Source organism: Tympanuchus pallidicinctus, unplaced genomic scaffold (genome assembly GCF_026119805.1).
Source record: "Tympanuchus pallidicinctus isolate F22 unplaced genomic scaffold, pur_lepc_1.0 scaffold3, whole genome shotgun sequence".
Taxonomy (NCBI): domain Eukaryota; kingdom Metazoa; phylum Chordata; class Aves; order Galliformes; family Phasianidae; genus Tympanuchus; species Tympanuchus pallidicinctus.
The window spans coordinates 11,894,554-11,922,038 of record NW_026294747.1 but is presented as its reverse complement, the minus strand read 5'-3'; the positions used below and the strand labels follow the sequence as shown (position 1 = coordinate 11,922,038).

Below are 27,485 nucleotides of genomic sequence, written 5' to 3'. Positions count from 1 at the left end.
GGACTCCCTTAAGCATTCAAAAAGGAGCTGAAATTGATTGGCATCTCCTACGGTTTAGGCTTCTAATATAATATATATTTGGAGGAACATGAACTTAAAAATGATATAAACAAGTATATAAGCTGCCTTTCATCTCTTCCACCTGAAATATATGGTGTTTCATCTTACAGTTTCATGAGCAGCATCTTTCTCAGATTCTCTTCTTCCCATGTGAAGAACCTGCACTTTTCTACCACTGTCTGCTGTGGAACCATTTACTGCTTTGACAGCTGGAGGTCAGTGCCAGTGCTAGCTCTGGTTAGCTAGCATTGCAAACTATTCCAAATGGGTAAATGAATACCTTCCCTCAAATTAAGCCCATCTGCCTCCTTTTGCTTGAAAAAAAAAAAAGGATGCTTGCACTCTGTTGTGCTTTTAAAAAGCCATATAATGATAACATTATATTGCCCCTTAGTTGTTTGATCAGTGGCCAACCAGCACCTTGTTTTGCAGGCATGAAATCTTACCCTGAATGGAACGCCCTTGAGATTTTTAATACACCTTCAACGTTCTAGTAAGTTGTTATCTTAAAGCAAAGTAGGCAAAATAGGTAGGTCACTCTACATTGATTTAGCATAATCCAGCCGATGAAGCTGTCCCTCTCTGGAAGCAGTAGAGCTATTTTACTCACATATTTTTTTTTTAATTCCTTTCCTTATTGGAGGGCAGCTTTTAGTTGTGGCTTGAATTTGAAATAACATCTTAATCCCACAAGGCAGAACTGCAGTTCAGTCATCCAAAAGATGGCCTTTTACTTACCAGTTTAAGTGCATATGGAATCGCTCATCTTTTTTTTTTTCCACAAGTCTGGGGATCCAAAAAACCTTCAACTACCATGCTTAATGTACTGAGTAGAATGAAATCAAACACAGGAGGTTGCTGAGGTAATGAAATGTATCCCTGGTTTGGTCCTAACCTCTGTTAGGTTAGCTGCTAGATGGCTTTCTTGAACTGGTGATTTATTTGCTTTGGAGATTTTCTCTGTCCAGTTCTTCGTAAGGGTCTTTTTTTTTTTAATGTATATCCTTTTCCCACATGTGATTTCATTAAGTTTTTTTTACATCTTGAATGCAACATCTCAGTTTCTCTGTGTTCCTAAGTTGAGGAAAGGCATGTATCTACCATCTCTTAGGTGATGACAGAGGTGGACAGCGAGCTAAATGTTTTACCTGTGATATTGCCAGAGCCAAAGCCAACATGATGGGTTTGGTGAGGAAACTTTTGCTCCCACTACTTGGTCTTCATTTATTTTGGGACCTTCAGTATCTGCAAGAGTTCACTTGGGTCCGTTCCAGAAGCGTGCATTTTGCACAAAGCACGTAATATGTGTAACTTGCAATTCCTCTTCCATTACTCCTAATTCAGACCGCTTGTGTTACTGCATGGTTTTTTTCTGCCGTGGGGAATTATCTGAAATAATTTATTGGGTAGTTTCACGTTCTCAAGAACTCTGTGCTCTGAGCCAGCACAAAGATACAGAATGCCCAAGGCTAAGCCGAGGGTCAGACCTAAAGGATGCCATTGCAAGACAGAGGAGATGCTATTTTCCTCTTGTGTAGCACCGAGTAGAACTGGCAAGCTGTGTGCTCCGCGTTGCAGGAGCCCCTCATTTTATTTTACCCTCTCTTAGCACGTGAGAAAACACAGCTTATTTCCTCCGCTAACTGGCCACGTTTTCTATCAAGCCTCAAAGAAAACAGCCAGCAGCTGTAGCCGAGCCCCTCAGCCTGGAGGTGAGTCGCTACCAACGGCGTATTGCGAACCTTCGGCTTTCCAACAAAACGCACGAGCTCCACGGCCGCGTAAGGCGCACGGCGCCTGGAGGAGGCGAGGCGGGGCGGGGCGGGCTGGAGGCGCGGGGCCGCCTGGGAGGCCGCGGCCATGGCGTTCTCGGCGGAGGCGCTGCGGAAGCAGCTGGGCAAGGTGCGGGACGGGGCGCGCGGGGCCGGGAGGGGTTCGGCACGGCTCTACGGCCGTCCTCGGTTGGGAAAAGCGAAAGGGGAAGGCGGGGCCGCCGAGACGAAACGTTTCTGTCTGGGTTTTTGTCTCCCGCTCCCAGTACAAGTTCAGAGACCTGACCGTAGAGGAAGTGACGGCTGTCAGCAGGGCGCACCCGAACTTCTCCTTCTCCATGAACACTTACAGTAAGGAGGGATGCGCTACTCTGAGGGGAGAGTGGGCTCTTGCCTGCCCGGCTCTGTGGGGAAGCACCAGTGACTGCGGGGCAGGGTGGAATTCTGTACTGTCTGTGCCAAGAGTGATGCTTCTGGTTTCTAGGAACACATTTGGATAAGGGGGAATGGTCAAACTGAGGCAAGGGAGGTTTAGGTTAGATTTTAGGAGGAAGTTTTTCACACAGAGGGTGGTGAAGCCCTGAAACAGCTTGCCCAAGGAGGCTGTGGATGCCCCATCCCTGGAGGCATACAAGGCCAGGCTGGATGCGGCTCTGGGCAGCCTGGTCTGCTGGTTGGAGACCCTGCACATAGCAGGGGGTTGGACCTGGATGAGCATTGTGGGCCTTTTTAACCCAGGCCATTCTATGATTCTGCGCTTAGGAGCGTATTGTTGTCATTCTGCATTAGGATTGTTTGTTTTTTTTAATTTCAGCCTTCAAGGATGGATCCCAGAAAGACCTCCTGAATTTCAGTGGCACTGTCCCGGTGAAATATGGTAGGAGTTGCTGTGTACAGTTTCCTTACCTGCTGTGCATCCCAGCGACACACTGTGGAGAGCCTGAGAAAGAGGCATGGCTGAAGTGGCAGCAGTGGCCTTTCTCCTCTGGGAGTCAGGCTGGAGAAAAGGGGAGAAGGGAGAGTGCTGCACCTCATTTCCAGCAACTAGTGGGAATTAAGCTTGCTCCTAAATGTGCTGTAAATGAAGTGGAACGGCAGATTCCAACATGCCAGCTACGCCTCTGAATTATTAGATGAGGCTGTGCTAAGCTTACATGTATGAGATGAGGCATCCTTTCTCATTTTGGGTGTGCTCAGGGCTAATTTACACACGCTAGGATCAAATACTCGAGAATGTGAATACAGGTCTGCAAATTGTGCCTTTGGGGATTTGGTATAACCTGTGCTGCTCTTTGAACTGCTTCTTCATTAAAAGTGGCTTAGGATTTTGCCTGAATTGGCAGAAGCCATTTCTATTCTTTATGTACATATAGATACTGAAATAAGGTGCTATGAGACAGGTCAAGGTCAGGCAGGATGGGGCTCTGAGCACCTGATGTAGTGTTGGTGTCTCTGGTCATTGCAGAGGAGTTGGACCAGGCAACTTTTAAGGTTTCTTCCAACTCAAGCCGTTCTATGATTCAAGTCAAGTAAACACTTTATTTTAAAAAAGTCACGTAGCGTGAGACAGTGTAGTCAAACATTTTGGTTCCAATGGAGATAGCTTGAATTTTGAAAGCCCTACACGTGTATGGAGAGTGCTTAAAAAGAGCTAGTAAGTATTTATTTCTGAACTTAAAGCCTTTGAAGCTGAGATAAAGCTCTTAATAGATCCCTCTTTGTATCAGTTATCGTAAGTTCTTAAAAAATAAAAATAAATAAAAGATTGCAGCAAGAAGTTTATTTGCCTATAGAACTGGTCATGTTGGCTGATAAAATGCCAGTGGAAAAACAACAAGAGGAAAAATTCCTGTGTTAATTACAACTCATTAGTGACGCTCCAAGATGATCCAGATAAGTCTGCTTCTGTCAACCAGCCTAAGTGACATAAATGCTTTAAGTGCAAATCAGGACATTTATTTGTCTGGCTTCTTTTCTCTTTGTTATTATGAAATGCACACAGACCTGTTTCTTAGTGTTTCTTCTCAGTGCGGAAGCTTGTAATGGCTTTTGGTTTATGTTGAACAGGTAACTCCTATAATATACCCATTCGTCTGTGGATTTTGGACTCTCATCCCTTTGCTCCTCCCATTTGCTTCCTGAAGCCGACTGCCAACATGGGCATTGCAGTGGGGAAGCATGTGGATGCTCACGGCAGGATTTATTTGCCCTATCTGCAGAACTGGAGCCACGTAAGAGGAGGGAGATGTCTGGGAATAATGCACAATGCTACATGGAGAGCAGTGCAGAGCAGTGGGTCTGGTTGGAGGCTTTTTGTATTTTGCATTGCTTGCTAAATATGGAATGCTTATGCTAAGAGAAATGATATTACACCTCATAAAATTACAGCTTTCAGCCCGTCCAAAGGGTTTACAAGGAAGATTATAGGTGATCGTAAGGAAAACTCTTCTCAGCTGGGAAAAAATAGGGGGATTGTCTCTGTTACAAGACATTGTAAGTGCCACGTGGGCCTTTTGGCTCTTTTCCCCCATATTGCAGTGAATAATGAATAGTATAATACCTGGCAAACGGAGTTATCTCCAGTTAAGTTCCACAGAAATTCCTATCTTTTGGGGATGTCTCTTCTGACTATAAAATTATGAATCAATAGGATGGAGATTTAAAACCCACTGCTGTTTCTAAATGATTTTATGTCCTCCATCTAGATAACATACTTAAATGCAACTGTCAGGCCCACGGTAGTGATTTACTGAAAGCTGGTTTTCTAAAAATGATGAGAGGTATTTTCCCTGATTATTATAGAAATTCCCATGGATGGGAATTGCTTTTATTGCTTTAACTTCTACTGACTTCACAGCTCCAAGTACCAAACGATATGAAAGAGCTCCTCAACAGTTTTGTCTTCTTCCTATATTTCAGCCTAAATCAACTATCATTGGCTTAATCAAGGAAATGATTGCAAAATTTGAGGAGGAGCTGCCTTTGTATTCACTGTCATCTTCTGATGCAGACAGGCAATCAGAACTTCTCTCCTACATCGCAAGGATTACTGAAGGTGCAGATGTCTTCATATATTTGTAGTTCTAAGGCAACGTATGTTTTATTTATTACTTGATATCATAAGGATCACAAAATGGCCAGGGTTGGAAGGGACCTCAAGGATCGTGAATGCCCACTCCCCCTCACCACATGCAGGGCCACCAACCTCCACTTTTAATACCAGACCAGGCTGCCCAGAGCCCCATCCAACCTGGCCTTGAACACCTCCAGGGACGGGGCATCCACAGCCTCTATGGGCAGCTGTTCAGCACCTCACCACTCTCTCTGTAAAGAACTTCCTCCCAACATAAACGCCTACCTAATGTTAGTAACTGAATCTTTGTGCATGCAATACATATGTCCAATTAATCTTCATGTTTCTGTTACAAGTCTCCATGAATTATGCTCAGTATGAGAATTGTTGCGTTATCAGACTTGACCACTGTTTTGAAGAGGGTTGTGTTTTGTGACGCGACCCTTTGTGAAGCATCAGTAGCTGTATTGATGTAGTATGGATCAGCACTTAAGTTTGTGTTTCCCTTTTAACTGTAGGAGAGACTGACATAAAATCAAAGAGTAAAATGGGTGGAGTGAGAAATGGAGGGTGCTTTAACAAAGTTACTGTGGTTGGAGCTGGAGATCTGGGCATTGCATGTGTGCTGGCGGTTGCAGCAAAGGTATGTAATTAATGTAAGTCACTGTACACCTGATTAATTAATACAGGGGCTTCCAGTCTAGTTCTTAGTATCTGATACAGAAGTAGCTCAGCACTTTTAACATTGTTGCCACTGCCTATATCATTTGCCTCTTCTGCCCTGTTAATTTATGGACACACAGAAGTGTTAGTTTCTGCTATGCTTTCTCATTCTGCTTTTGTAAATACAGACAGATAAACTAGGAATGCACTTATTTTGAAAATCCATAATTAAGAGTTCGTTGCCTAAGCTGTGGTTTGTTGGAAGTTACTGTACACACAGTGCAACAAACACTGTTTTGAACTGGAGAAACATATTTTTATAGTTCCCTACCACTGGCAGGAACAAGTTAGGTTTTATTGTTGATCTGTATTGTTTTTACTCATATAGGGTGTTGCTGACAAGGTGGTTCTTCTGGATCTTTCTGAAGGTGCAGCAAAAGGAGGAACCATGGATTTGGAGATCTTTGCTTTGCCAAACGTAGAGATCAGCAAAGGTGCTGGCTGTCATTGCTAGAGTGGGAGCTGATGCTGTAGTGTGTGTGCCTGTGTTTGTCTCAGTGAGAACGGGGCACCCTGGGTGCTATAGAAGCTCTAGTATACAAGGCATGTTTCTAAAAGGGTGTTATCTTTTCATAGCTTCTTGCTTTTTCGTATCTTCCTGTGGAAAAAATGGTAAGGGAGGACTCAGTAAAGCTTGAAATGCTTCTGTTTCAGGCTTTGTTGTTGATAGAGTTAGAAGTGTCTGAGCCTGCTTCTGGGTTTAGAGGCTTTTTCTGAATTTGGACACATGCAGAAATGTAGAAAAGCAATCTAGTGCATCAATGTCACTGCTGCAGAGAGGGCAAGGTGAGGAGAGGTATGTATGTAGGGAATTAGACCTAGCCGTAACAGCAATGTTGGAAAGACTGATAAATAATGTGAGTTTCAAAGTACTACCTTCCTCAGCTGATGTTTGTTAAACATCAGTTTATGACCAGTGGTTAATTCTTAATCATTATCATTATGTATTCAAGAAATTAATTCTTAACCCATCCCTGGAAGCGTTCAAAAGACATGCGGATGTGTCACTAAGGGACATGTTTTAGTGATGGGACTCTGGGTCAGATGGATGGCTGGACCTGGTGGTCTTGAAGGTCTGTTCCAGTCCAGATGATTCTGTGACCTGGTTGTCAATTAGCTGCTAGTGTACAGTTCAGCAGAGTCAATAATCATGTCCCCATACGTAGTGGTGATGAGTACAGTCCTTGATAAGCTTAGTTGCAGAGGCTGAGATGGTAAAAAAAGCTCTTCTACAATAGAAGATGGAAGCGAGTAGAATGACCTTTTTCATCCTCACTTCTTGTTTGTCCACGGTGCTTTTTCATGCTTCAGACCTTCTGCAAGACAAGAAGTGAGGCTTTCATGTGCCTCTAACGTAGTTTATCTCAGTTTCCCATTCCACCAGGTATTCTACTTGATTGTTCTGTTTCCACCTGGCATTGCCTGTTCTACATCCTTTGATCTTATCTTGCAAATTGTGATGCTTGTGCATTCTTTTCCTAAGCTCTCCTTGTGTAACCATGCCACAAATTTCTGTTTGTTTTTGTCATTACGTATTAAATATTTATATTTAGCTGTGATATAGCAAGCTTCTATGTTGTTGAAATGAAGTCTCTGCCTTTCTTTTTTAAGTTGGAGTAAAAATGAAGGGTCTTTTCCACAAATGTATTTTTTTCTCCCTTGCTGAGAAAATTAAGATGGGAAACTTGTGTCAGAACTGTTTTCTGATCTGTGCTCTGTCATCTTGGCCAAGCTTCATTCTCTTCTGTCTGTCAACTAGAAGGTGGGAAAACTAGCTCTGTGGGAGAGCTGTTCACAGGTGCTGCAGAAGTGCTCCATGTTGCAGACAGGGAGCTGGAGGCAAGATAGGAAGGAAAGAATCCTCAACTTAAATTGGATGTTGAAGTTCAGCATTTAGAGTAGTGTTTTGGTTTTGCACCTAAAACTTGATACAATTACACACGTTCTTAAAACACATTTTCTTTATATTTTCAGATTTTTCAACTTCAACTGATTCAAAAGTTGTGGTGCTTACAGTGAACTCTCTGGGTAATGCTCAGACGTACCTGGATGTCATACAGAGCAATGTGGATTTGTTCAGAGGAATTATCCCAGCAATATCGCATTACAGTCAGAACTCTGTGCTGCTTGTTGCTTCTCAGCCAGGTGTGTTGGCCCTTCACCTGATGTTCTGTCCCTGTGATGGCTTCTCTTTGGGCTGTTTAAAAAACACATTACTGTCAAATATGCACTCTTAGTCAGAAATTCTTGCTACTCTGAAAGATGTTTTCCTTTACAGCACTGAGCAGCACACAGTGTTTTTTTAACTGTTACCAAGATAAAAGAAAATAGTGTACTTTGATTTGTTTGAAAGGTATGTATTTCTGCATATTTCTGTATGTAGCTTAAATGTCACTGTATCTACAAGATTAGCAACCACTGACTGTTGTCTTGTCAGCTGTGAGTGTTTTTTTTACATTTCTCCTGTGCAGTAAGGGTAGATGCATGTGTGTATGTGTTGTGTGTTCTGTGATGAAACTCATGGTCTATATTGCAGCTACATTTTAAGGAAAAGTCTAAATCTGTGTGCTCAGTATTACTATGAAAAAAGAAAAGCAAAAATGTTCTTACAAGAGAAATACAAGTGAATCCATCTGTCCTTTAAACAGGCTGAAGGCATCCTTAGCCCTTTTCTGTTTTTCAAGTGCTTCTTAGCCTTCTTATCTTTTAGACTTGTAAAAATGGGGAAAGAGTTCTTGCCAAATGGGGATCAGGGAAAGGAACCACTGAGTGCATTAAATTTAGAAGTATGTGAGATTTGTGGTGAAGGGAAGCATAGTGACTCATCCTGAGGTTTCACTTGACTTCTCTGAAAACTTCATGTGGGCTGTGAGTTTCCTTCATCATCTCCCCATCTGACTTGCTGTTTTGGTTTAAATAAACTGAAATATTCTCAAAAAATGCTTTTTCCTTTTCTAAAGTAAATGAGTTGCTCTGGAGTTACGTAACTCTGACTAACAGTTTGCAAATGGGCTGAATTTTGATCGATCCTTTATTGTCAACATCTTTTCTCTTTCGTATATAGTTGAAATTATGACATACGTATCATGGAAGCTGAGCGCATTTCCCAAAAGCAGAGTTATTGGAGTAGGTGGCAATCTGGATACTGAGAGATTTCAGTACATACTCACAAAGCTTTTGCAAGCAGAGACGCTGGGAAAAGATGCTTGGATTGTTGGTGAACAAGGGGAAGACAAAGGTAAAGTGATACTCATTATGGGTATTTAATGTCCTGACAGTACTTAACTAATGGTATTAATGACAGAGTGATTGAAAAACGTACTAAAGGTAGTAATGAGCAGAGTAGTGATTTTTACCAATAGTGGTTCTAAAGAATAAGATTCTGGTCTGTGCCCAAGCCTGTAGGCCTGGAGTTGTTGCAAAAGTGTTTTGCATTTGTCACTGTTTAAAAAAATATACGTATATAACCTCAAATGCTTTGTATTCGGTGCAGCGATGCAGATTAGAGGTATTGAAAGAGGAAGGAAGTGTGGTGTAAGATATGTTAGGCTACTGCTGATGTGACATTTTTTGCATAGCAATTCATTTTTAAGCAAGTGTCTTGGGAACAGTGCTGCTATCATTTAGATTCTGCAATCTAGAGACCCTACATTTGGCTTGTTATGAGGAAAGGGAGGTTTGGAAGCTTCCTTTTTAATTAATTAATTAATATCCTTTTTTTTATCTCTCCCCAACCTTTTTCATCCTTATTTTAGTTGCTGCTTAGGTGTACACTTAATGCTGTGTTTGTTTCTGTCCAGTACCATCATGGACCAGCTCTAAGTCAGTTACAAATGAAACAGAAACAATTGCTGCTCATGACTCCAGAGAAAAGGTGGCTAACAGGTAACTCTGTAATAACTTTCAAGTTTTTCTACATGCTTTAACACTTGGTTTGCAGTTTTTTGGGGTTTTTTGTTTTCTTTTCCTCAGTTCCTTACAAATAGGAGGAAATGTTCACACATTGAGTTTCCTGGAGCCCATAGGTGTGTGTGTCATTCATTTCCATGCAAGTGTATACACTTGATGTTCTTCTGCTTTAAACGATGTTTTGCCCACAGTGATCCCTAAGGATGAGATGATGAGCTTGGCGGAAGATACACCAGAGTTTCAGAGTTTCCAGTTCAATTACAGATTACATGCACTGAAAAGAAAGAAAGAGGCAAGCTTTCTAGCACACTTCTCAGAGACTCTGTGAAAGCAGTAAACTTCAAAGCTAGGGAGAAATTTGGATCAATTTACATGATTTAATTAGCCAGAAAAAAGAATTGTTACTACTCTGGGTAAAATACATACGAAGACATTCTTTTAGCAGTTCATTATTTTCTTATGTAATTTTTCAGAATGAAGAATCATCTTCTTATGTAGACTTACCTGCCTATAAGGTTTCAACATATGAATCAAAACAAGATTAATTAAAATCTAAACATTCTATGTTTCCCCTTTTCCTGGTTTATTTAGAGCTGTGGAAGTTCTCAAGGGAAAAGGTCAGAGGTCCTGGTCTGTTGGGCTCTCAGTTGCTGATTTAACTGACAGTATCCTGAAAGATAAAAGGAAGGTTCATTCTGTATCCACTCTTGCGAAGGTAATGTGTTATTAATATCTTCTGGTTGCCACTACAGTTATGTGATTTACACTGGATGTGACAGTTAATTTTTATCAGCACAGACCTGCTGCATAAAGCAGCTGTTTGGAAGTAGCATTATGGTTACTGCTGTCTTCCAACAGGAGTTTTTAATTCCAGTCCAGATGAAGTACGGATCAGTTGTTGCGTTAACCTGAAACCAACATTGGAAGTAGATTGTTTTCAAAACAAATAGAAGCATTTGGGGGAAAATGTGTTCATGTTTGCTGACCAGCTCCCCAGGAGCAGCTCAGTTTGGCAAATGAAGAGAAATGCATCACAGTTTCCAAGTGTTCGGTGTATATTTTTCCAGGGGCCAAAAGAGTTCAGTATCACTTAGGAAAGTATCAAATGCATTTCTTGCCAGTACTTTATTTGACCAGCTTTGAAAGGTTTATCTGCTTTTGCATTCTTTAGATGATTATGGTACATGTAATGTCATACAAGGTTTAGCCCACAGTTTTAAGTTCATCCAAAGAAACTTCACTAAAGTTTTAAGGCATTTCAGAGGAGGGAAAAAAGTTGTAGAAACCATTATTGGTTGCTTCTATGCCCCTCACAGTTCTCAGTGCGGAGAAATGGAGCACAAAACTTCTTACTGTATCAATTATAACAGATATACAGCTAATTTCATCATTTTTTCAAGTCAAGTTTGTAACTGTCTACAAATGAAACACAAAAGTAGAGGAATGCCACGTTTCTTAAACTGTAGAGTAACTACAGAATGTAAAATTTCACATACAGCTCCTATAAAGAAACAAAACCTGTACTTGTAGTGGAAATGCTAAGTCACATTTTGAAGCAGTGATTGAGCACCTGGTGGGAAGACAGGGCCAACCCAGGGGAGCTCATGTGTATGCAGTGTATCTGAGTGACCAGAAGGGGTGGAGCCAGGATCTGCCCCTTCCCAGACCTCTTTTAAGGGTTGGCACTGCAGGGGAGGGCATCTCTTGCTGGAGATTCCTGCCTACCTGAGGCGTTCCAAAGGTAAGCAGCTCTTTTCCTTCCTTTCTGTATCCATGGTGCTGCATTTGGGCTCATTTTCATTTGCTGTAGCCAAAGACTTTGCCACCCTGCTATTATCATCCCATTATAGTGTGACAATATTGTTAGTGAATTATAGTGATGTAACTTTGGGAAAGTCTCTATAGAATGAATACATGATCAGTATTTGAAAATTTTTCCTTGGATAGTTTTGTTTGGCTGTATTGTAACAATCATTTTGCTCAGTCTCAGGAGAACTGATCATACAATAAGTAACACTGCTTGTTCTACCCAGAAAACTGCTTAAACTGTATCTTGTAGAATAAGCTTTGCCTGCATTGCAGAGGTCTGATATTTTTTGCATTGGGAAATAATTCCTGTGGCACCAAAGTTTTTTTTACCTGTGCAGTAATACTTTACTGTTGCTGTAATCTGTTGCACAGAATCTAAAATAATTGGAGATTTACAAAGTCATGCCATGTGAAGAAGTGTCCTTGCTTAGTTAAAATTAAAAAAGTTATTTCGTGCTTTTCAGGTAAGAACAGAGCAGAAATATGTGTTTGTGTGACAGTGTTCTTTGTGTGTTTTAGGGATTTTGCAGTATAAACAGTGAAGTATTCTTAAGCCTTCCATGTGTTCTTGGAACCAGTGGAGTAATTGAAACGATCACACTAGAAGAAGATCTGCTGGTACAAGAGAAACTGCAAAGCAGCGCAGGATCAATTCATGACCTTCAGCAGCAGCTGAAACTGTAAGCACAAAGGAAGCTACAGCATCTGCTCACACAAGTTGAAGCTTTGCTAGGCAGGAAGGGTTGCTTGGTGCATACGTTTTTCTATGCAAAACAAATTTTTTTAACTTGCTTTCAAAAGTGTTTTCCTTACTGTTGGTTGAAATAATTTAATACTGCACTGCCTGGTAGGAATGTCTCGCTTGAAAAGTGCACTTTCGGTAGCCAAAATGGGCAGAGTGAAGTGCAAGAATACTTTATCTAAGATCAGGTAACATTTGCCTGGTTCTTTTTCTTTGTATTCTGTTTTGTTTTTGCTGCTAATGATGGCTTGATTCTTAGGTTTTTCGTAGCTCTGTGCACCTCATTAGGACACAGCCTAGGACAAGAACTTATCCAGCACCTTGGAAGCTCTGGTATGCAGAGCCAACAAGAGCTCTTCCTGGTTTCTGAGGGCTGGTATGGGCTTGCCCAGAATGTTGTTGCAGGGCAGCAACCTATTGCAGGCAGTCTAATGTCAATGGACTCTATTCTTGCATATTACTACGGGGGAAGAAAACGTAAAAGCATGAAGTATTGCATATGAATTTCTGTTGTATATTTACTGATATCTGAGTCTCTGTCATTGGGTGACTTGTTAGCTCTTATTTTCTAAGGGTGTTCAGAGCACCAAAGTATCTGCAGGTGTTGGTATGTCCCATGCAGCATCAGAATGAGTGCCCTTCCTGAAAGGAGAAGTGAGAATGGGCACCAGGTAGGGAATGAGGTCTGCCCATTGGACAACGTGGAGGTGGCTGGAGTTCAAGCTCTGATCCAAAGCTACTTGCTGCCCGACTGAGGAGGAGAGGGTAGCTCCTTGAGGAGGCAACAGGATCTGTATCCCACAGGAAGGCCAAAGACACGATGGAAAAAGATGCAAATTCTTAGATGAAAAAGCACGTATTTTTTTAAGGTGAAGAGCTTTCTGTGTTCTAAACTCTGGGATGGTTGCACTGGTGAGAGAGCAGACTGCATTCAGCCCAGGTATAGCTGAGCATCGGGCTGCAGAACCAGAGCAGTATGGGTCTCTGTGCTGCTATGTGCAGCATCAGCCTGTCATTCCCTGGGCATGTGCTGAACTATGGCTTCTGAAATAGCAGTGGAACCTCCAGAGAACAAGTAGAATACTTGTCAGAGCCAAAGATTATTCCTTCCTGCCTTCCATTTGTATCTACAAAGAGCCAGCGCTGCATAAACCAGGATTTTATATTGGTAAAAATAGTGTAATTATATATATATATATAATATATAATATATATATTACTATATACATATATAGTAATTGGGTGATTCAGGTGGGTTTTCAGTGAATGCTAAAGTTTCCTTTCTGGTGGGGCAGAATGGGTGCTAACAGCAGCTGTGTGACTTAAACACTACATTAAACAAGTGCCCAGTGCTGGGGCCGGACTTGTGTTGGTTTGTGTGTTTATTTTCCTCCGTTTGTTATCCCAGCGTGAACGGTCCAGGTGTTCGTGTTGGGGATTCTTGGTAATGGTTTTCATCTCCAAATGCCGCACGCCCTTTTTCAATCACTGACGAGCTGGCAGCAGCAGCAGCCGGCACTTCGTCCCGCCTCCAGGGGGGGCGCTGCCCCATGCGGGCAGGGCCGTAGTCGTACCGCGCCGTGTTGCCGGGCGGCGCTGTTCCCGCCCGGAAGTGCCATCAGTGCCAGGCGGAAGCGGGCGCGCGGCGCTGCCTGCGTTGGGGGGGCGGGCGGCAGCCGCCGCCATGGCGTTCTCAGAGAGCCAGCTGAAGAAAATGCTCGCCAAGGTAGGCGGCGGCCTGGTGCCTCGAGAGGCCCTTCCCTCTCCGCCGGACGCGGCCGGGAGGCGGAGTGCGGGCACGGGCTGCGGCGGGGCGGCGGAGGGGGGTGTTGTTTTCTAATGGGTGACGTTTGAGGAAACAAAACTCGCGGTGAGGTAAATGGCTGCTGGTCATCGAGGCGGTGCGAGCCGTGCGGTAGCGGTACGCTGTTAGTCAGCTGGAAACCGGGCCTCGTCCAGCAGATTGAAACCAAAATCCCTGTGGCCGGGTAGCTGCGAGGAGCCATGGCTTTGGCTTGGGGGCGTTTGCCTTCTTACCGTTCAGTCGTATTGTTGGTACCGCCCAAAAGCGAGCTGTGGCGGGCTAAGGGCTGCTCGCGGTTGGAGGTCCTTTCCTTCACTTGGTCCTTCTGTCATCGGCTGGAGACTGAATGCTGATCGCTAACGTGGTGTAAGCAGGTGTGCGTCTTTGTACTCACCCGGCTTCCGTAAAGGAGTGGCTGAGGTGCGACGTGCCATAAGGAGGTAAGGCAGTGCGGTGCCTTCTTTTCCCACTCCACCTCGTGCCCTTCTTAAACCACAAGTGGCATCTGGCTTCCTGTCAGCCCAGTGAAAAGTGGGGGGAACTTTTTGCACCTGATGGAAAAACAAAGTTACTATTTCACCACTTGCCTTCATTTTCCACCAATAGTTACGTGCTCTGTTCTATTGAGGGAAGCTTGGTGGTACTTCCTATAGGAATCCCTCAGTATGTGATACAGCAAAAGGCCTTACTCTGAGTGAACACAAATATCAGCATCTGCCTGCTGGCTGATCCCGGACAGCTTCGTCTCTCTGCTCTGTTTCCTGATAGGTAAAATGGGGAAGGTGTGTTTGCTGTCTGAGACTTCAGGAGGAAAAAAACTGTGTTTAAATGAATCAATTGTAGTTATCTTTATTGAAGTCACCAGGGTGTTGCTCTTTCCAAAGAGGTTTTAATATTTCTTATCCATCCTCAGTTATTGACTAAATGAACCCAGAAAAAGATAGTCTTGTAATGATCTATATTCCTCTGCTCTTGGAGAGTGTTGGAATTCATTTGTTTTGTTTGCAGGGCATGCAGTGTTGGGTATCAGGCATCACCTTTTGCAGGGCCCTTTGTCTTCCTACCATGGCTGGTGGACTAGACAGCATCCCTTCCTTGAGCCACCTGCTGGTTGCCTTCTTTGGAAATGCATTGAGCATGGGCAAGGGGCTTCATAGTTAGGTTTTAGTGGTTATTAGCGAGAAGAAAGGCCACAAGGGTGAAGATCCACACCATGTGGTGAAACAGCTCTCTGCTAGCCAGGAGCATCTCCTCTTGTCTGTGGGTCATAGTTCTGAGACTTCAGGTCTGTGCTGAGATGAAAGTAAGGGGATGAAACCAGTTTTTGTAGTATGGCCTCTTCTAATGTGTGCCTTGCATGATGCTGGTAACTAACTTCTGATAAATGCTTTGTCCCAACACTTGCCTTTGCTTAAAATGCAGTGTTGATTATGGCAGAATATGAATGAAATGTGATAGCTTTCCCCAGAACTTGATCTGTGGACTCTTATTTAAGAATGAAAACATCCTAATGCCTTGTTCAAGGTGTTAATGGAGTGTTTGGTTTGATTATGTAAAAAAAAAAATAATAATAAAATCTCACTCAAAAGTAAGAGTGCTGAAGAATGCCCATGGGTAACTTCCATAAACAGAGGCTATTCTGTGAAATAAAAAGCAATTTACACTGCATCTTTAGGCTCTAATGACTTCTTTTCTCTTTTGTGTTCCAGTATAAGTACAGAGACCTAACTATACAAGAGACAAACAGTGTCATTTCTCAGTACAAGGACCTCAAGCCTGTTATGGATTCATATGGTAAGGCTTTGAGCCAGTTCTTCTTATCAGATTTTCATTGTTAAGATGTATCTGATAGTTTTTGTGGAGAATAGGGAGTTAAAGCTAGAATTTAGAATTTAAAGTTATTCTTTTTGAACTTTGATGTCAGTACTCTCCTGGAACAGACATTAATTTTCTGAAATAGACTCAGTAATACAGAAAGGTGCCAGGAGGTGGTATGTTTTTCCATTTGGTCACTCGGATATGTCCTATTGCTGAGAGCCCTGGAGATTGCTGATATCTTACAAGTTCAGATTTGCTGTGATGCAAAGATACATGTACAGTTCTGTCTGTTTTAAAAGTATTGTAAGTTAATGTAAATACTTCACTAAAAATGAACAGTTGTGACAGTGCTTTAAAGTATGCAAGTTTGAATGAAGATTAAGAATTAAGAATAGCACTGAGCTGTAGCAAGAAGCTCATTTCTGTTACCTGTCTCTTCCAAAGCTGCCTTGAAAGATTTGAGCACAGAGCCAACAGCAGCTGGTTGGTAGGGTGAAATGAGAAAATTCATGTGTTACTTCAGCTGTAAAGAAGGAAGCAGTTTTATTTGCAGTAAAGGTAGTTTGTCGATAATTAGTAAAGCATCTCTCAGGAATATGTTACTCATAAGGAGTATTCTGACTATAGGCAACCATTTGCCAGGGAGATGTGCAAGAGCAGAACTTCTCAAGCTGTGTTGATACAGCGTGTATCTGTGTATGTGTGTTCACACGTGACTTCTGAAAATGTACATTAACAAGTAGACAGGCTATCGCCTGCACAGGGATTGACACAGCAAATAGGTTTGTGTTCAAAATGCCCTCTGCTCCCTTTCAGTTTTTAACGACGGTTCATCTAGAGAGTTGATGAGCCTCAGTGGAACTATTCCTGTGCCTTACAGAGGTATGCCTTTATTATTAATATAGTCACTGTTATGCTTGTTATATTTATTGCTTGTTATATTTATTCTACGGAATCACGTGAGAAGCTGTGTATATTCGTAATGCTTCAGTTACACTACTTCAGTGATCACCATTTTTGTGAAAGCTTTCACTTGTCACGGTGTTGTATTTTAAATATTTGTTTCTGGTTTTGTTATGGAACCAAACTGTAGTGCGTATCACTGCTGCTCTGTGCTTGTGCAGCTCTCTAATTTCTGTTTATATTTCAGTACTCTTTTTGGTACTTTATATATGCTTTAAACATCTGAATATAAAAGGACAGCACTCCTAAAATCTTTCAAATCATCTTTCTAGGTAACATATACAATATCCCCATTTGCTTGTGGCTGCTGGACACCTACCCTTTCAATCCCCCAATCTGTTTTGTTAAACCCACTAGCTCAATGACAATAAAAACTGGGAAGCATGTTGATGCTAATGGAAAGATATACCTTCCTTACCTGCATGAGTGGAAATACGTAAGTAGAGGGAAATTCAGCTTGTTAATTTACAATTACAAAATTACAATTTAATCTGTAACAAGAAAAATAACTCTCTTTTTCTGAGATATTAATCCAGATTTTTTTTTCCTTTGAAACAAGTGCTTGTTATTTTTAATATCTTAACATTCAGAATGCTGTGGGTTTTGTTGTCTGGTTAATTGTGCCTTTAGCGACAGCCTGTCTGATTGAACAGTGCAGCATAGGCTTCCTTGCCTAGTAGGGAGCTGACCTGAAGATAATATTTACTGTGAGACCAGAATGTTTACTGAAGGTGAACTACAAATTCTTTGACGCATCTCTGGGCTGAAATTGATCTCAGATTAAGATGAAGTGCTGTATGACTGCTTCAGGTAGACTTTGCTGGGGCTTTGAGTGAATTTATTAATAACTAAATCCAGCAGTGCAGGCCTCAGACATTTTAACTAAAATGTGAACTTTCAAAAAAGATGAAATGTGCTGACGGGGCCGTAACTGTAGAATTGGCTTAGTTCTATCAAAAGTGATTGGGAGGAATAAATGTAATAAACGTGAGTGGTAGTTCAGCGTTTGCGTAGCATAAATAGCAATAAATACATGTATATGTGTGCGTGTGGAATGGTCCCATTTTGTTGTTACAGTCAGTAAAACCAGCTGTTAGCAGATGGCACCAACTTGTGATGTGTGTATCCTTGCAGCCCCAGTCAGACCTGCTGGAACTGATTCAAGTTATGATTGTGGTGTTTGCTGAGGAGCCTCCAGTCTTTTCTCGGCCCACTGTTTCAGCCAGCTACCCACCGTACCAGGCAACTGGCCCACCAACCAGTAAGTGCTCTGGGCTGCTGATTTATACAAATCCTCACTCTCCAGAGTGTGTACCAAAGGCTTTCTGCCTCAATGGTTGATAAATATCATTCTAAAATGGCTTTCTACATTGATGGATATTCACAAGTAGTTCACTTGTGCTGTACTTGAACTACTGGAAGAATTTGTGTGGAGGTGGGGGCAAAATTAATGCTTGTATTGGCGAGGGAGAGCCACAAACAAATAACCAAGTGGGACCAAAGAGGAATAACTAGATGGGACCGGTGGAGATAATTGGCTAAAGGTAAGTGCGTGGGGCTTTATGGCTTGTCTGGTGTTGTAAGAGCACCAGGTGATTCAATGAACAAGCTGTTGAGTTTTCCAAGAACAGCAGGTGTCACTACAAGTATGGTTTTGGTGGGGACTGTGACCTGTATGGTGCTTTAAGGAAGATGAGGATCATCAGCTGAAACATCACTGCTTTGTTCTTTTGTAGTCATTGAAGGCTGGTGTATTGGAAGTAACTTTACAAACAGTGTTTCTGGATTTTACATGATTAATAGCTACTTAGTTTTACTAGTGTAGTCTTTTTTAAAAATCTATTTTATAGACAGTTTGTCTGAAGTTCTAGGTGCACTTTGAGAAATAAAAACCCTGAATCATTTGCAGTTTTAGAAGGTGAAAATAGCTAGGGAGACTTCAACAAAAATAAGAAAAAGGGGGGAAAAAAATAACACCTGTGTTTGATGTAATGCTCCTATAATTACTACTAATCAGCAATAAATACATTGAAAATGCAATTTTTATAATAGAATTGTCAGCTTTCTAAGAAGAAACATAAAATTGCTAAGGCGTGTTTGTTGGTAAAAGTTTTTTAGAACTATTTAGATTTCTAAATGGAAGAAATCACTGAATAACATCTGGTTGTTAAACAGCTAACTGACTGCTACCCTTGTCTATTCTGAAGCTACTTCAATGATGTGCTTGTTATTTAATGAGCAGAGTAGAGAACAGTGGCTCATTGGGAAGGTTATCTTATTTTTCTCAGCTATTATCTAAAAACAGAGTCACGTCTGTCATCTTTTACGTGCCTCCTGTTTGAGTTCCCTTCCTGCAGATACTTTTCCTTAAGCAGGCATACTTTACTCAGTACAGTTACTGCTCTTTCAAATTCATATCTTAATAAATATTGTTCAGTCTTTTGAGAAGCATAGTATCACAGCATAATGCTTCTCACTGGTGTGATCTTTGTATGTGGTAAAATTCTGAAAAGCAGAAATACATAAAATCATTCTTTTATTTAGCTTCCTACGTGCCTGGCATGCCAGGAATATCTCCCTATCCACCAGGAAGCACTACAAACCCAAGGTAAGAGCCACTTTGAGCACTTTTCATCATCACTGACATAACGGGGGGCTTCACTGAACAGAATCTAGTCTTATTTCTGTTCCATTTGTTTATTTATTTATTACCATGGATTTGGATCTTGGTGTTTATCATGTAATTATCGTGATAGCTTTATGTGTAGAAGAGAGGACTGAACTCTTTGTTAAGGACCAAGAGAAAGTTTGGGAAGATTTCATTTTCTTAGTGTTGCTTACTTCAGTTATCATACAGCTGGGTGACAGTTATGTTTTGAAGAATGATTACCTAATTCCTGCATGTTCTCTTGGTTCACTTACATAATTAGTTTTATGAGGTAGTTGTGCTCATATGCTGTATAAAGATACACATTCCTAAAAGTTGTTGGTTTTTTTTTTTTCTTAACAGCATTGATAGCATTGGTTGGGTCATGAGCAACTCAAATAATTGAACAAAGCAGCTACTGGATTAAGATGAATCTTGATGTGTTTTGTTCTTGCCAGTGCTAGGTCTTGTTTCACAGAGATTAAAAACTGAAAATGAGTCCAACAGAACTAACTCCTCAGAAATATAGTAGTGACTTCAATTGTAGTTTGAAATAAACTGTTGCTTTCTGCAGTGTTCTTTGGAAATTAGAAGAGGAGCAGCTTGTGCATCAGCTCTGCCACTCACTATTAGCGTTCTTTCTTAGCAAATAGCATTCTTTCTTGACAAATAAATGCTGCCTGTTTTCTAGTTTGTACCTTTTTTTTTTTAATTATGGACATCCTAATGTCCTGATTCTGTTAGGATAATATGAGGAGTTGCTGTAGTACATAACACTGTGGTATTGAAAAGCAAAGGAACTGTAAGCACTGGGAGCATGCTTTAAGGAGTGAAAAAAAAGAGAGGTGGTGTGGCAGACATTTTCCTCCTAAGTGTACCTATTGGAAGTGCTCATGGTGTGTTCTGCATGCAGCATGTTCTCTTTTACTTGAAGCACTTCAATCAAAGTCTCCTGTAAAATTTGGTTTGGGTACTTCTGGGTTTTAGAAGGGCACTTTAGATATTGAAAGGCAGCCTGTTGAGAATTTGGAATGATCTACGTGATTGACCAGCAAATAAGTAGGTAGGGCTTCAGTTAAAATGATATCAGCATACATTGTGTCAGAACTACAAGTTGTGAGAGATGTTAAAGGGGACAGGAAAAGAGTGTAATTCGGCCTGTAGTTTAAACATGATATGAATGAATATTTAACATGATGACATGGATCAAGTTTTACTGGTAATTAAATAACTTCAGCCTGTGTTTCTTTGTCAAAGCAGCTTCCCGAACTATCCTTACCCAGCTGGTGTTCCATTCCCACCTACCACTAACGTTCCATACTATCCTTCTCAGCCCCCTGTGACTACTGTTGGTGAGTAACTATTTCATCAAAGCAAAGCTTCCCACTGTAATTGATGCATAAAGAGCACCAGTGAGAAAAGGAATTTATTGTTCTTAAATCCAGCCTTCCAAAATACTGATTTTTTTTTTTTTTTTTTTTAATGGGGAAGAAGATGTTACCCAGAAGAAGACACTTCTTATGTTCTTCGTATTTTTTTCACTCAGGAACCCATAAAATTCCTGATTATGTGCAGTGCATTGTCTGCTCTATGAATATGTTGAAAAACAGTGTATATAAGCAACTGAAGGGTTTTTTTTTCCTTTCACTCTTAAACTGTAGGTGTCTTTTGATTGTCTGTACTGCTCTTTCTTGTCTTGCTTTTTAAAATGCTTTTGTCTTCGCTTAATTGTCTATGGGACTTGCTTTATTTACTCATTATTTATACTTTATTTATTTTGAAAGTCCTGAAGCTGAGATTTTCAGTGCATATTTGGTAGGCCTTTTACCTAAGTCTATTGTTTTCTGCCTCTTTGCTGTTGCTCCTTGTTTTACTTTCTTCTTACCTCCTGTAAGCAGTGAAACCAAGAGCATTGATTCATATTTTCCCATTCTGCTGCTCAGTCATCCTGTACTAGCAAAATACACTAGCATTGTTTCTGGGGTGGCCAGGAGGTGATCGCCCCCCTCTACTCTGCTCTTGTGAGGCCCCATCTGGAGTACTGCATCCAGGCCTGGAGCCCCCAGTACAAGAAAGACAGGGAGCTGTTGGAGAGAGTCCAGAGGAGGGCCACGAAGATGATCAGGGACTAGAGCACCTCCCCTATGAAGACAGGCTGAGGGAGCTGGGCTTGTTCAGCCTGGAGAAAAGAAGGCTGCGGGGTGACCTCATTGCAGCCTTTCAGTACCTAAAGGGAGCCTACAAACAGGAGGGGAATCAACTCTTTGGAAGGGTAGATAACTGCAGGACAAGGGGAAATGGTTTTAAGTTGAGGGAGGGAAGATTTAGGTTGGATGTCAGGAGGAAATTCTTTCAGAGAGAGTGGTGAGGTGCTGGAACAGGCTGCCCAGAGAGGTTGTGGATGCCCCGTCCCTGGAGGTGTTCAAGGCCAGACTGGATATGGCCCTGGGCAGCCTGGTCTGGTATTAAATGTGGAGGTTGGTGGCCCTGCATGTGGCAGGGGGTTGGAGATTCACGATCCTTGAGGTCCCTTCCAACCCTGGCCATTCTGTGATTCTGCTCTGTCTCATTTATAATATGGGTATGTGTGATGGATAGGGAACCACAGGAAAGTGTTCTCTAGTAGGAAGGTGCATAACTTTGCAATTGGACAGTCCTTTTGAAACAGTTGCATGGTAAGGACACAGACATTTGTGTCTTTTTTCAGAGTATAAAGTGTTCATAATCTCTTGCTCTGTAATTTAAAAGAGTATTCACAGGTTTGTAATTTCATGTGTGAACTCCCAGTTATTTATATATGCTCTTCCCCCTTGAAGCTTTAGTTTGCCTTGGGAACAAAGCAAGCTCATAGATTGGCAAAGAAAGGTGAATGCTTTAGTTTTACTCTTAACAATATTGAGGAATTGTTGTGTTACAGAATTTGGAAACTACAGGAAATGATCATTCTTATTTTTTGTGCCTGATCCCATCCTTCATGTCCATCATCTTTCAGATTTGTGTATTACAGAAGCGTTCTCTGAAAGTCATTTCAGCTGTTGTTTCCACTCTGACATGAGTTGTGGCTACCACACAACCTACAAGAAAGCCAAGTATTGCTCACTGTTGTGGGGTCGTTGGGTCCTTGAGGATTGATAATCCATGCTGGCTCTCATTGTCAGACATACAGAAAAGTGTTGGGAACCTTTCTAGGGAACATTGGCTTTCCACAATGTCACTCTCTGGAAACAAATCCTGTTTTGCTTTTGTGTGTAAAGAGTTAATTTAAAGTAGATGTCACATTTCATTTATTTTCTTCCTTTTCATTCTCAGTGAAGATGAAGAGGGGTGGAGTATATGCCAGGTATTACAGAATACTTCAGAAGTCCTCTGTTAGGTCATCTGGTACCATGTTGTAATGCCAGATTTTGTAGTAGCAATTTAACACAAGTCAGATTCACTAGATGCAGCTAACTAAGATGTAGCAGGTGCATGACTGTGGTTTCTCCCACACCAGATGAAATGTGGAGATGCCTCAATAGTCATCCAGTGTATTTACAGTGAACTTATTTTCCTTGAGACTGCAAATGTTTCTTTCCTATTCAGATTTTTTTTTCCCCACTGTTGAACTATGGTTTACTGTGCCAGTTTACTGGGAGCTTACAGGGAGCTACAACTTGCAAAGCTGTATGTATGGTGCCGGAGTGTTTCCTTCAGTGAGCTTATTTTGAGTTGGACAAAAATACTCAGACTTGCTTCAGTTTTTAAATTATTTTTTCAAATAGTTTTTTTTCTCATTCAGTTCGGTTGTGTGCCACTAATGATCTGATTCAGATACGAGTCTGATTCTCTAAGGTCAGTTCTGAAACCAGACTCTGCCTGGTAAAGGTTAAGGGTTTCAGTGCTCTCTGGATTTACTGGCTCTCTGCCACAAAGTCTTCCCCAAGCTGCACTAATTATGGAAGTGGCAGAAAATGCTAAGGGTTCATGCTCTTTAGGAAGATATATAAAATCTAACTGATGATCTGCGTGCAAAGACCTTTTTCTGGTCTGTTGGCACTTACATGTGAACTTTAATCATTAGTTGTGTTGTGATTTTTTTGTGTCCTGCTTTAATGACAAAGTGAACTTTGCATAAAATATCCAAGAGTGAGAGAGACTGGGGAGGACAAAAAGAAGTAGAATTGATTGATGGTTCTGGCATAGAGAATAATTCATTAGATAAATTAAACAGTAGCTGAATTCATGCTAATGCTGTTCTTAAAGTGAAATCAGACCTTTTGTTTGGATTAGGAAGATGTATGTTTACAATTGGCTGCCTTACAGTTACAGTCCTAAACTGTGAATGAACTCTTTGTCCCTCATGGTTTACGTCTGGCTTGATTTAAGTTTTACTTGCCAGTGCACAAAATGCTGTTCTTTACTCCTTTCCATAAGAAGTAGTGGTGCTAAATTCTTGAGTTTATATGTGTGGTGCAGTTTGACAGCTTCTGCTGCTGATTCTGATACTTGACCAAATGCTAAAAATGGTCATGTTGACTGGCAGCAGGTTGAACTGCTTAAGCCAGAACTGTAGAGCAGGTCAACTCTTGTGCCATTTGCATTTTCACGAGCCTATCTTTGCAGTACTTTATTTATTCAGTCTCTTTTCTCAGTAGTAGTTCATTTTAGCTTTAAGAAATTACACATGTGCTGGTGAAATTATACATGTGCTGGTACAATTTGTATGTAAGAAGTAGTAACATTAGTAATTGTCAACATGTGATGCTTCCTTAATTTTCAGAAGAAATTGATGGTTAGTAAGCACAATGTAAATTTTCTCATAGTAACTCTTGTCAGTTGCATAGATTTATTTTCCCAAATACATGGCTTTATGTAAGCTTTGTGTGCTAGAAAGCATATAGGAATAATATAAGAGGTGTAGGGAATAAAGATGGATTTATGCAGTGTTGTTCTGTTCAGCAGTGGAGATCCAAACAATTCCTTGGATGTTATAAGGATTCTCTGAGGTGTGTGGTCTTGTTGAAGTTTTCTGTACACTGCTCTTTCCAAACTGGCTTTGTACTGAAGCTGGTGCAGAACTGAGAGTTCATTGTGTGCTGGTGAATTTTCTTGCACAGGACCCAGTAGAGATGGAACAATCAGTGAAGACACCATTAGAGCTTCCCTTATTTCAGCAGTCAGTGATAAACTGAGATGGCGGATGAAAGAAGAAATGGATCGTGCTCAGGCTGAGCTCAATGCCTTGAAGCGCACGGAAGAGGACCTGAAGAAAGGACACCAGAAACTGGAAGAGATGGTAACTCGTCTCGATCAAGAAGTGGTAAGCTGAGTTGAAACGCTGATCTGTATCAGCATGAGAGTGTATTGCTTTTGAAGTGGGTATTTTCTTTCCAAATTGAGGTGCGTGTGTTTACACAGATGAAAGATGGAAATCCCAGTGATCCTAAGATGCACTGTCTGATGTCTTAGAAATGTTACTGTTAGCAGCAGAGGAACAGCATCAGTGCTCGCCCCCCCGAGATGATAAGTGGTATAGGAGTACTTCTTTGTCATTTTCTAGCTAATAGTGCATGACAGTAGTGCTGGAGAACATTTCAGTGTCATACTGCAGACACACTGATTTTAGTCACAGCTTCCTTTGTAACTTCAGATTTTTTCTGAACAAGAATCTTTCCTATTCCTCGTGCTCAGAAATGGCTGCAGAGTTTTAATGAAGGCCTAACTTCCACATCCTGTGTCTGCTCCTTGCATTACTGCTTGGGGTAAGGTTTTGGGACTGATGACCAGTTTCTGAAACAATCAGCTTCATGTTCAAATTCTGTGTGTGTTTTTTTTTAAGTGACTATTTGCAGTTATGAATGAGGAACAAAGAACAGGAAGTACCATTGTGTCGTGTAAATCCACGATGTGACCACAGTAAATGCAGCGTGTAATTGGTGAAATGAGGGACATAATAGAACTGTTGATATGTGACAAAAAGGCAGAAATGTACGAGCTACCTTCCATATAAGACATGACTAAATCAGTTAGGACTTCTTGCTCCAACACATACACCTCAAAAGAAACCCTTTTTTTTCCGCTTTGCTTTTATTACTTTAATTGGTTTAAACCATGGTTCTTCCTTATGTGGTGTCTTCAAAATACTCAGACTGCTAGCATGCCTTCTTTAAAATTGTAAATGGCAATAGATTGGCATTATAATCTAAAAGAGCATTTACTTTTTCGATGGTAGAATCTCAAATCTGTAAGTTGCTAGCTCGTTCTTTTACGAAAGTCATGATGAAGGTGAATATAGAAGTAAAAAGAATCAAGCAGTGTTTCTAAAACTCTTCATAGATCTAAAGTCATCTTGGCAGAAGCAGGTATTCAGCTCTTGAGAGTTAAGAAATAAAAATCTTCAATGTTTTTAGGCTGAAGTTGACAAGAACATTGAGCTTCTCAAAAAGAAGGATGAGGAGCTCAGTTCTGCCTTGGAGAAAATGGAAAGTCAATCAGAAAATAACGACATAGATGAAGTTATCATTCCTACGGCACCACTTTACAAGCAGATCCTGAACTTGTATGCAGAGGAAAATGCAATTGAAGACACCATCTTTTATCTTGGGGAAGCATTGAGGCGTGGAGTGATAGATCTAGATGTCTTTTTAAAGGTAGGCTTCTTGAGATATTCTTAATATGTGCACTTTAAATGTGTGTAAGTACTTTGAACTCTTATGTTCAGCTTTTTGATGTTAATGATGTCCTTTCTGAAGAAATACAGTAAGTGCATATAGGTTGAAACATGAGTCTCAAAAGAAGAATATCAGGATTAGGATGGGCTAATTTAAAAGCATTATAGATATATAGAGGTTATTTACTATTAATGTCAATGTACACTTTCCTTTGGTCTGAGCTACTGATTGTGGAGAAACCAATTTTAAAGGTGACTAGAGAACTGTCAGCTTTCCACTTGCAGTGTGTTGATGCCATTCTTGCAGCAGGCACTGGAGTGTTAGGCTCACAGAAGAAAAAGAAGAGCTGTTCTTGAGAAGCCCATGCATTTTGTGCCTTTAGTAGAGAACTTAGGTCACTTATTCTTTTTGTTTTTCTTAATGCTTAGAGTTTTCTTTCATATCTATTTCTATTTTGAACTTTTGAATTTATTAAGAACACTTAACATGGAGACTAGAACTTCATAAAATGTCTAGTAACTAGTGTAGCCATTGGATATGAAAGGATCAGTGTGTCGAAGTGTAACACTCTTCACTTGGTCCCCTGGCCAAGAGTAGTAACCAGAGTTGCCAGTCAGGTCCCTTTCTAACTGGTGAGATTCCACCTCATTACCACTTCAGGTTTGCTTTAAACGTTCAGTGGACGGTGTCCTAAGTAGAGACATACTTTGTTTTTATGTAGCTTGCTAATTCTGTTCAGCTTCTACTAAAAGAAATGATGCTATGGGAATTGTATTTGTCTTTGATTCACCTTAGAATACGTATGACTTCTCTGATAGGAATGTGAGGATCTGATTATTAAAATTATAAAAATACACTATAGTGATTGTATATGGTAGCAAGTCATTCTAAGCCAAGAAAAAGCCATTTAATGAACCAACACATTTAATATTCCCCAAAACAGACATCTCATTGGGTCATGCTTTCAAAACTTGGATCGCTATAGAGTTACCATTTTTACCAGCCAGCTCTTCTTATTATTTCTTTGCAGCATGTACGTCTTCTGTCTCGCAAGCAGTTCCAGCTGAGAGCATTAATGCAGAAAGCAAGGAAGACTGCTGGACTCAGTGATCTCTACTAAACTCTCAGACTTTAACTGGGAAGTTAGATTTACTTGTGAAGCAGCCATTTTCTTGATCTTTCTCTTAATCAGTAGGTGCCCAGAATAAGTTATTGCATCATTCAACTGTAAAATATTTTGAATCAATAATATATTTTCTTTTTGGTAAATACTAGCTTTTATTAATGCACTTTCTATTTCCTGTAATCTTTGTGCTGGTGGACTTAAGCTGAATAAAACTTGTTGCATATTTTCTTCCTCTATAGAATTGTGTTGAATGCACTTTCTTCACAAACAGCCCATGTGGTATCAGCTTAACCATTCTTTCACGATACTTGCAATGTGCCAGTGTCCTGATTGAGAATAATTCACAGCAGGAGTTTGTAAGTAAACTCCCTTATGACAGATGAAAGCTG

The 27,485-nt window shown here is 40.9% G+C and overlaps 1 protein-coding gene across 5 annotated transcripts; it reads left to right on the top strand.

Moving 5' to 3' along the window:
• The first annotated feature begins 1,884 nt into the window (after positions 1-1,884).
• On the top strand, positions 1,885-27,337 carry TSG101 (tumor susceptibility 101). Of its 5 annotated transcripts, XM_052696149.1 has the most exons (13): positions 1,885-1,962; positions 2,099-2,183; positions 2,647-2,709; positions 3,900-4,063; positions 4,752-4,887; positions 5,424-5,548; positions 5,957-6,062; positions 7,603-7,773; positions 8,693-8,866; positions 9,429-9,513; positions 10,129-10,252; positions 11,866-12,026; positions 15,602-15,686. In XM_052696149.1, the coding sequence occupies exons 1-13, from the start codon at positions 1,921-1,923 to the stop codon at positions 15,618-15,620; spliced, it is 1,455 nt and encodes a 484-aa protein (XP_052552109.1). In that variant the 5' UTR covers positions 1,885-1,920; the 3' UTR covers positions 15,621-15,686. The 5 variants fall into 5 exon arrangements, with proteins under 5 accessions (XP_052552109.1, XP_052552113.1, XP_052552114.1 ...); XM_052696153.1 differs by lacking the exons at positions 10,129-10,252; positions 11,866-12,026; positions 15,602-15,686 and adding an exon at positions 9,729-10,109 and having other exon boundaries at positions 1,904-1,962; XM_052696154.1 differs by lacking the exons at positions 9,429-9,513; positions 10,129-10,252; positions 11,866-12,026; positions 15,602-15,686 and adding an exon at positions 7,907-7,981 and having other exon boundaries at positions 1,904-1,962; positions 8,693-8,813.
• Positions 27,338-27,485: the final 148 nt, after the last annotated feature.

Coding starts and splice junctions, on each gene's coding strand:
- TSG101 (XM_052696149.1), top strand. CDS start 1,921: ATGGCGTTCTCGGCGGAGGCGCTGCGGAAGCAGCTGGGCAAG. Junction 2,184..2,646: donor CTTCTCCATGAACACTTACA/GTAAGGAGGGAT, acceptor TTTTAATTTCAG/CCTTCAAGGATGGATCCCAG. Junction 9,514..10,128: donor AGAGAAAAGGTGGCTAACAG/GTAACTCTGTAA, acceptor TGGTTTATTTAG/AGCTGTGGAAGTTCTCAAGG.